Genomic DNA, 9,611 nt, shown 5'->3' with positions numbered 1-9,611 from the left:
CTTTCCCTCTCTAACTGCTGTTCTTCCTGGATCTGTCTCCTCCTTCTCTTTATCGGCGAAGTCTTGGACATACACTGAAAGCTTTCGGACCACAGGCCCTGTGGTTTCATGCCTATCCCAGCCCTCATCTTTAAAAGGTCTTCTGTGAACACATGCCATTCACAGGATCCATTGTTGAGTTTTGGTCTACATCCCGGGTGCCCATATCTGCCTGCCATTCCATGTTCCCAGAGCTCCTCTCTGGACCAGCCTGCTCGGCCCACCCACAGGGCCGGAACAGCCGCAAACCCTGGGCCAAAAGCCTCCCTTGAGCTCACCGATCAGGGAGCCCCGGTCACACAAAGGAATCTCCTTCCACTGCTTCTCAATCTATGACCCTTGGAAATATCTTGGAATGCTACGAGAACATTCACATAGTGCTCCTTAATAGCTGTCTTCTTTGTGGTGAATCTAAAGTATTCATGTTCAAAGACAAGGTATGTGAAGTCTCAGGAAACAGGTCTTCTTAGGGAGAAGTGGGGTCTTATTAAATAGACCTTCTCTGAAATCTACTCCCCATTATGCAAGAGGAAATGTGCTACTCAGGATAGGAGCTGAATATAGGGATTCATTCCCCCTGAATGGATTCATCCCCCCTCAACCAGGCAAAGAAAAGTTCAAGGGGACTGAGCTCAAGACACCACCTTCACCACCTTTGTAAAGAAATTAAAAGGCCACAGCCTTGCTGCCCAAGGACTAGAAAACAAATTCATGACACTAATGGGAGAAATACGGAACGAAGAAGGCATTCGAGATAAAGTGATACAGATAAGGATTCAGGACTTTTACAGCAGAATTTTCAGATGAGAATTTCCTGACTTTTATTTAAAAGTTTCCCTAGCTCTCTTGCCATGCAGGGCTGCAAGTGGAACAGAAATCTACAGAGAAAAAGAACAGAACTGGAGAGAATCTCCCTACCGGACTTGTCCTCTTGTGATATTTTTCCTCAGGAGAGAAACACATTTTTAAGCAAGTGAAGACACTCCTTAAGTGTTAGAGTTGGTGATGTACATAACTAGTGTTTTAGGAAACCTCAGAATAACAGACGGTTCTGGAACAGCTTAGTTCAGTAATTCCAACTTCGATTCCCCTGGGGTGATTTCTCTCATTCACTCCGCCAGCTCCACCCTCCCAGTCTTGTAAGATTCTCCAGAGGAGACAGCGCCTCTGTTGAGGGGTGCAGTACTTTCAACTGGTCTTCCCCGGGAACCTGAAATCTGGCTCCCAAAGTTCAGTTTTCCCTAAAAACTTTTGTCAGATCCTCTGTGCTGACCCTCCTAGACAGGACTGTGGTCTCCCCAACCTGCTCCCAGCAATCCCTTTACTTTAAGAGGTGGAGCCCTCCAATACATTTGGGCTCCCCCCAAATCTGACATTTAATGAGACCCAAGGTTCATCTCCCCGCTTCATTTCCCGGGTGCAGGATCTCCACAAACTCTAACAAGAGAGGGAAGGTCCCTGAGGAAGAACTGGACAGGAAAACAGGCTATAGCTACTGACATACACACACATAGATCCCTCCTCAAACTTTTTTTTTTTTTTTTTTTTTTTTTTTTTTTCGTTATGCGGGCCTCTCACTGTTGTGGCCCCTCCCATTTGCGGAGCACAGGCTCCGGACGCGCAGGCCCAGCGGCCACGGCCCACGGGCCCAGCCGCTCCGCGGCATGCGGGATCCTCCCGAAACGGGGCACGAACCCGCGTCTCCTGCATCGGCAGGCGGACTCTCAAGCACTGCGCCACCAGGGAAGCCCCTCCTCAAACTTTTAAGTTGGAAAGATTTCCTGGAACCACGTCTGGTACAAAACCATGGAAACGCTCAAAACTAACAACAAATAGTTTTCTGAAGCTATAATTAAGACATCAAAACGGTCAGATGGTTTAGCGGAGCGCTTACCAACCCTGAAGAGGTACTTCTCAGCTTCAGTTTAGGAACCTACCCTGGTATGCTGCATGCCATGGAAACAGATAATGCCACCCAAGAAACCCCTTTCTCCAAAAACCCCTAGGAGCATCTGACCTCAACTTGAAAGCCACTGCCAGAGAGCAGCTTGAACTCACAGTTCTTTGTTGGATTCTGCAAAGCCTGCATTTGAGTCCTCTCACCAATGTCTTAATCTTCCTCTCCTTAGCTTGTGGGTGACTTGAAGACAAAGACTTTTCTGTAATTAGCCGTACCTGGGCGTACGTTTGGCCCTTCAGATGGACCTCAGTTGTTCCATATGCTTTCCGGTATTTTCCATCATGCAAGATAGCTTTCCAATCTAATATTTGTGTCATACTTTACAGTCTACACAATGTTCTTCCAGACATATTCCCACTAGATCCTTAAAACTTCATTGTGAGACAGGCATGGGTAATCACTATTTTACAGATTACGTGGCAGAGCACGGTGGTGTATGCGCTTACACCTAACTGCCTCACGGACATAACTGCTTCCGAGTTCAAAATTTTCGCAGGCTGGCCAGTCTCTGGGGTAAGGCAGTTGGATGTATTCATGTCCTCGGAAAAGTGTAAATAAAACCCGAAGTGTTCAAAATTAAGACACGCCACTTGATGTGAATACAGAATACCATTTCAATGTGCTCCTGGGCTAGATAAAGACCTAAACTCTGTCTTGCCCAGCTAGGAGGTCGCGCTGGGAGTCCCGCGTCTTCTCCAGGCCTCTGTGGAGGAGAGAGATGGAGCTCACAGTCTACACCGCACGGAGCAGATATCCTCCGCTCCCTCCCAGTCCTAGTCTGTTTCACCCCCGCCCCTGCGGTGAAGTCAATGTCAGTCACGTGACCGAGGCCCAGCGGGAGCTCAGAGGAGCCCAAGGAGACACCCGCTGGGAAAACCGCGGCTCCGCTGCAAACCGGGCAGACGGGCGAGGCCTCAGCGGCCGTTGCCAGGCCCGGAACCGGTTGCCAGGGAGGCGCCGGCCTTTCAGCGCGCCGAGAGGCTCCCGGGCGCTCCGCGCTGGAGCGGCCCTCTGAAGGGGCCAATCCCGCGCCCGCGCGGACGACGCATGCGCGTCCCCGCCTCCGCCCCCGCCCGCCGAAGAAAACCGCGCGTGCGCCTAATCAACGCGGCTCAAGGGCTCCGGGGATTAGGCTGGTCTGTACACGCAGACCGTTGAGTTGGAAGAGGTTCGTGAGATCATCCTGTAGTCTAGACGACCGAAGCAGTGGTTGCGGGTGCTTGTTAGAATTCCAGATTCCTGGGCCGTACCCGCAGCGGCCTGGGTAAGACCCGAGAATCTCCATTCTTAGATTATGCCCAGATAATTCCGGCAGAGGTGGTCCTCATTGGCTGGACCCTCCCTCTTGTTTCAAGGGATGTAGGAATTGGAGCAGAGACGTGGAGAAGTGATCAGCCCAGGGTCGTCCAGAATTAAGTGACAGAACCCGGTGGAGGACCCGGATTTGTGGACTTGCACCCATGTGCCTTCCCTCTGCTGTGCCCTGCTTCCCCGCCTGTCTCCTTTTCGGGGCACGGTTTAATCAGGACCAGACAGGCTGGCTGGCAGGCGGTTCATTCACATCGGTCGGGCTAACTGAAGAATGAAAGTTCCTTTCTCAGACCGCCAAAAAACTCCATCCAGCAAGTCCACATCAAAGCTCCACTGCCTGCTCCTTAGCTGAACGATGCTGCCTCCATCCTCCTAGATTGGGGCAACCTGGAGAATGCACACCCCCCAGGGAACAATGGCCAGTTTGGGGAGTATACACCCCCTCCCCATACACACTCATGTGTGGATGTGATTAGTCTGCATGTGGTATCACAGGCTTCACGCAAGAATGTAAACCGCTCCTGTGTCTGCATGCGTGTGTGTGGAGTTTGGGGCGGGGGTATGCGTTTGGATTCTGGCTCGAGTTTAGGCACATTCAGTAACAGGCAGTGGCCCCAGTCCAGGACAGCTGGATCATATGTGCTGACAGCCACTTTCAATGGCCTGGACGGGGAACTGGACACTCCCATGCATACCCTTACGAGAAGCAGCTGGAGAAGCATCAGGAATCAGCAGAGCTGAGATTCCCGAACATATGCCTGTGACGCCTGTCGGAGTCAGCAAGGCCCCCCAGGACAAAGCCTGGGGGACGAAGCTGGCCCGTGTGGTGGAGACGGGAGGGGGCTTGGGGCTGCAGCCCAATTTGCTTTCAGAATTCCCTGTCTCCCCTGGGGGGGGAGAGCAGCTAGCAAAAGTGTTTTGCCAGGCTTCTGCCCATCCATTGCAATGGGTCCTCTGTTGCTCCCAAATCTCTGCCCCTCTTTATCTGTCCTGTCCCAGCCTTGCTGTCTCAAAACCTCAAGGCCTCAACTCTTTCCAAGAAAGCCAGGAACACAGCTGTGAGTCCCTTCCCTCTGGGGGAGGTCCAGCTCTCCCTCCTGGCTCCAGATGTAAAGGAACAGCTGTGAGAGTGGCAGGAAGCCCACTTGGCAGCTAAGAAGGGCCTGGGGAGATGAGGAACAAAGCAAGGGTAGAGACAGGCAAACAGCAGGGCTATATCAATTCTAGAGGCTGGGGGATGGCAAAAGCATTTAATCCTGTGGCTCGGCGACTGGCTGACAGGCCTTGCCAAGCCCTCAGACGCCCCCCATGCCCTGCCCATCCCAATTCTGGCTGCCTGGGCCACTGGCAGGACTTTCTGTAAACTCCATTTTATGATTCCCGCTTAATCTGAGAAGGGAAACTTGGCTTTCTTTGTCTGTCTCCAACCCTGTCCTCAAACACACACCTCTCAGAATGAGATTTTGGAAAAAAGGCTGGTGCGGGAGAGGAAGGGAGGTGGAAGAGGGTGCTGGCACTCCACCCTGGCATCCTCCTGTCCCTCCCTACCTCTGGAAAGTAAACCAGGATGCAGATGCCAGGCTCGGTGTCCAGCAGACAGGGCTGCTTGGGGCACCACTTGCTTGCCTGCTACGCCAGGTGACAAAGCCAGGGTGACAAAGCACGACTTGGCACCCACCAAGCACTGTACTCAGTAAATAATTATTTCCTGAACGACCCTGGCCCACTCTGGGTCTCAGTGGGTCTTTAACAAGCCTGTCCGCTGCCGGGAGAGGGACCCGCTGCTGTGGCCCACTACGCATCCATGTCTTCTTTACTCTGAAAGGACACAGGGTATCACAGCTGCTTCTGTTTTAGGAAAAATAGTTTAATAAGTCTGAAACCCCTTTTAGGTCCTCTCCTCCATGGAAGCCCTGTGCCGGTGCTCTTCCCATGCCTGCTGGGAGGGAGCAGCCCTTCTCTGGAGGGCACCGCCCGCTCCGGGCACCGCCCACTCCAGACGCCTCGTCCTCCTGGGAGGCCTGCTCTGGGTCTAGGCCGTAGTGGGCCCATCACTTTTGTGTAAAAAGTGAGCAGAACACTGTAATATGCCCCCTTTTCTGGATGCCATGGGGCCAGCCCACAGCATGTTCCTACCCCTTAATTAAATAGCCCGTTAAATAATCTCCCAGTGCTGGCAGAGAGGGGATGCCACAGCAACAAGCCCCGTGCCTGGCCGGGCTCCTGCCGCCTCAGGGCCGCCACCCTGACTCGATCTGGCCTCCACCAGAGCAGCCAGGGACACAGCCTCGTCTCAGACCTGGCCTCCTCCTACCCACGCAGGGGAGGGTGAGTCCAACCTGGCACCAGGCACCCCCCCCACAGCCATGGATGGGGGCACTCAGCAGGGTGAGCAGACGGATGGGTACAGCTCCTGCCCAGTCAGAAGTACGTGAGGTTCTTGACGGCTCCAATTTCCAGCATCCGCTTGATGGCCAGGGCCTCTTGGGAGACATTGTGGCCTGACCACTGTGGAGACAGCCAAGGAAGCCAACTGAGGAACTCCTAGGCAGCTACCTGGCCCTCCCCGTAAGCCCACACCCCGGGAGCTCCATTCCCCACGCCGGCTCTCGGAAGGAAGACAGAATACAGGGGATGCTGGTCTGGGAGTCCAGATGCCTTGGTTCCAGTTCTGACCCTCTGTGTGACCTCTCGGTGAGCTATCTCTGGGACCACCTTCACTCCCTCAGTGTCCCCAGGCTGGTCTGCCCCACCCAGTTCACCAGCAGGGACCACTTACCACCATGGACTTGAGTGTGATATACTCATAGTAGTGAATGGACTGCTTTTTGTGGTGGGCGTCTGGGTAGCCAAAGCCAGCAATATGCACCAGGTCACAGAGGTGGAGGGCCAGGGTGATGGCCAACAGCCCTGTGGTGGGCTTCTGAGGGACAAAGCATGGGGAAGCTATTAGAGGGAGCCTGCTTCTTTCAGCACCTCTAGGCCAGCGTTCTGCAACAGAACCTTCTAGTATCATGGAAATGTTCTGCATCTGTGCTGTCCTGTATGGCAGCCACGAGCCATACGGGGCTCGTGCAGCTAAGGAACTGAACTTTTTATTTTATTCAATTTCCGGCCGGGAGCCATACGGGGCTCGTGCAGCTAAGGAACTGAACTTTTTATTTTATTCAATTTTAATTAAAATTTAAATTTAAATAGCCACATGTGGGGAATTCCCTGGTGGTCCAGTGGTCAGGACTCCGTGTTCTCACTGCCGACAGCTCAGATTTGATCCCTGGTCGGTGAACGAAGATCCTGCAAGCCGTGCATTGCAGCCAAAAAAAACAAAAACAAAAAACAAAAAAAAGCCACATGTGGCTCGTGGCTACCATACTGCATACTATAGCTCAACACATCTGGGGAGGGTTTGGGCCTTTGGGGATGATGATGGCAATCAAGATGACAAAAATGATAGTAATAATAACATCTATGATTTTCGGGGCACCTGCTATGTGCCAGACACTATGCTAAGTATTTCACCCCATATGTCACCTCATCCAGTCCTCACAAAGACACTTTGAGGTAGATAGTATTATTAGCCCCATTTTCCAGATGGGGAACTGAGGCTTACAACCATTAAACAAGTCACTCAAGGAGTGGAAAGGTTCTGCTCTCCGTCTTGGAGAAACTCACCTCTCCTGGAAGCCCCGAGGCTCTCACATTTCCGGGCTGTGTGCCCTTCATGAGGGTGGGCTCTCCCTCCTATAAAGTGGGGACAGCAGTACCTCCCCCACCCCCTACCGTATGGGCTGCTGTGAGGACCTCGCTTTCTCCACCCCTGAGCCATCCACGGGGATGGGCCACCTGATATTCTAACCTCACAGACCACCTTCCTCAGCAGGGATGACCTGCCTTCCACTCCCCAGACCTTGTCAGATCCCCTAAGGCCAGGTGTTCCCCAGCTTCCCTTTCTGAGCGCTCCTATCCTTTCATGTCACTGCCTGCCCCAGCCTTCCGTTTCAGTCCTGTTGCTTTTACCGCCACTGTGTTATCTCATCCAGTTCAGACCTCTGCCAAACCACACGTGCATCACCTTCTAGCAAACTCTTCTCTCCCCGTGTATTCCTGTAGTTGTTAAACATATTACCGTCCACCCAGTTGTGCTGGAAACCTAGAATTGTCACAAATCTCTCAGTTTCACCTTAAAAGAAATGCTGTAGCAGAAGAATTCTAAGATGAAGCCCAATGACCGACCCCTTGCCCTTGAGAGTGTGTGTAACCTACGACTATGATGAGATATATTACATTGTATTATATTGCTTAATATGGCACAGTAGACTGTAAAATAGATAGTCCTGGTGGGCTTGACCTAATCTCATGAGCTTTTATATCTGGGTCTAGAGATCAGCAGTGCGAGGTGTAAAGCACAGGAGGATTTATCATGCATTTTGCTGGCCTGAAGATGCAGGGGACCAGACAGCAAGGTATGCAGGCAGCTCTTACGTGCTGAGGTTACCACCCCTAGGCTGAAAACCAGCCAGGAAATGGGGACCTCGGTCCTGCAACCACAAGGAACCAAATTCTTCCAACAACAAGAATGAACTTGGAAGCAAATTTCAGCCCCCGAGCCTCCAGACAGGAACGCAGCCCAGCTGCCAACTTGATTTCAGCCTTGTATACCCTACGCAGAGAACCCAGCCATGCTGTACTGGACATCTGACCTCCAAAACTATGAGCCAATACACGGGTGTTGTTTTAAGCCTCTAAACTGTGGTAATCTGTTAGGCGGTGACAGGAAACTCAAGTTCATCCCTTCCTCTCCCTCTTCCTCCTGCCAGGAGCTGGGTTCTGGTCCTAATCTCCGGCTTCCCTCTCTAACCTTCACCCTCTGCCATCAGGGCCAGAAAACTCCTCTTTGCTGCCCCCCCACCCAACTCCATGTGCACTAGAACTCAGTGCCAGGGGCGTTGTTTGGTCTTGCCAAATGAAATACCTTTCCCCAATTCTCTGCTTGATGGGCCCCATGACCCCTTAGGGCCCAGCTCCAGTACCACCTCTTCCGGTGGCACCACCTCCAGACAGCCCCAAGCAGAGTTCTGCCCCTCCTCTGAGACCCCGCAGCACTCGGAACAACCCTCGATCGGAGCGCTTTGCCATTCCAGGCTGCATCCTGCATGTTTATTCCGCTAGACCGAGTTTCCTTAGGGCAGAGAGCATGTCTTATTCCCCATGCAGGCAAACTTGGGGCCTGGTGCTGAGCAGTCACAAAAGCAGGCATTCAACATAGGAAGCTGAATTTTAGTAGATATTCAGTAAAGAATAAAATCACGGGGAGCTCCCTGGTGGCCAAGTGGTTAGGATTCCGGTCTTTCACTGCCGTGGCCCAGGTTCGATCCCTGCCTGGTTAGGGAACTGAGATCCCGCAAGCCATGCAGCGCGGCCGAAAAAAAAAAAAGAAAGAATAAAATCATTTATTCAAAACTTGGCAACTATTTATCGAGCATTCACGGTGTGCCAATCTCCATAAGCACATTACGTAATTATCTTTTTAAATTCTAGAATGGCTTTAAAAGGTCAGTACTCCTATTTTCCCCACCCCACAGATAAGAAAACCAAGGCTCTGAGTGGCTGACTGGCCCAAGGCCATACAGCAGGTAGCACCATGAGTCCTGTCTATGCCCGATCATTACTTCTTTTGTTTTTTGTTTTTTTTTTATTTGCGGTACGCAGGCCTCTCACTGCTGCGGCCTTCCCGTTGCGGAGCCCAGGCTCCGGACGCACAGGCTCAGCAGCCATGGCTCACGGGCCCAGTCGCTCCGTGGCATGTGGGATCCTCCCGGACCGGGGCACGAACCCACGTCCCCTGCATCGGCAGGCGGACGCTCAACCACTGCGCCACCAGGGAAGCCCTGATCATTACTTCTGTCTCCTACCTCACACAGCCTCTCTGAGGGCTCAAAGATACGGTAGAGGTACCTGCTTGGGAAGCTACCCAGTGCGCCAAAACCCGCCAGCAGAAGACCACTAGGGAGGGCTGTGCGAGCCAAAACCAAAGCCAGAACTTGCAAACTGCACCCTGACTTCCCAAACTGTCACACCTACCAAACCATGATATATGCAGGACCAACTGCACTCTCAAATTCTTTTAACTCCTTTAGACCAATATGCTCCAAGATTGGATCACAGATGAAGCGATCAAATAGTAACCACAGGGCTCAGCCTGGGCTCCATATCCTAAACATAAGATTACTGACTGTTGGGACTTCCCTGGCGGTCCAGTGGTTAGGACTCCACGCTTTTTTTTTTTTTTTTTTTTTTTTTT

At 52.2% G+C, this 9,611-nt stretch overlaps 1 protein-coding gene across 3 annotated transcripts in view; it reads right to left on the bottom strand.

Moving 5' to 3' along the window:
- Positions 1-5,156: 5,156 nt before the first annotated feature.
- The window catches only part of ST3GAL4 (ST3 beta-galactoside alpha-2,3-sialyltransferase 4), a 34,540-nt gene continuing 30,085 nt past the window's right edge, over positions 5,157-9,611 (bottom strand). For 2 of the 3 annotated variants that reach the window (XM_007463626.1, XM_007463625.1), the window contains 2 exons: positions 6,090-6,233; positions 5,157-5,818 (listed from right to left, as the gene is read on the bottom strand). In XM_007463626.1, coding sequence (XP_007463688.1) covers positions 5,732-5,818; positions 6,090-6,233 — 231 coding nt within the window. In that variant the 3' untranslated portion in view covers positions 5,157-5,731. The remainder of the gene's footprint in view (positions 5,819-6,089; positions 6,234-9,611) is intronic. The other variant, XM_007463627.1, reaches the window with a different exon arrangement.

Source organism: Lipotes vexillifer, unplaced genomic scaffold, assembly GCF_000442215.2.
Source record: "Lipotes vexillifer unplaced genomic scaffold, Lipotes_vexillifer_v1.1 scaffold442, whole genome shotgun sequence".
NCBI classification, from domain to species: domain Eukaryota; kingdom Metazoa; phylum Chordata; class Mammalia; order Artiodactyla; family Lipotidae; genus Lipotes; species Lipotes vexillifer.
The sequence above is the reverse complement of the archived record's forward strand: the minus strand, read 5'-3'. Positions and strand labels throughout refer to the sequence as shown.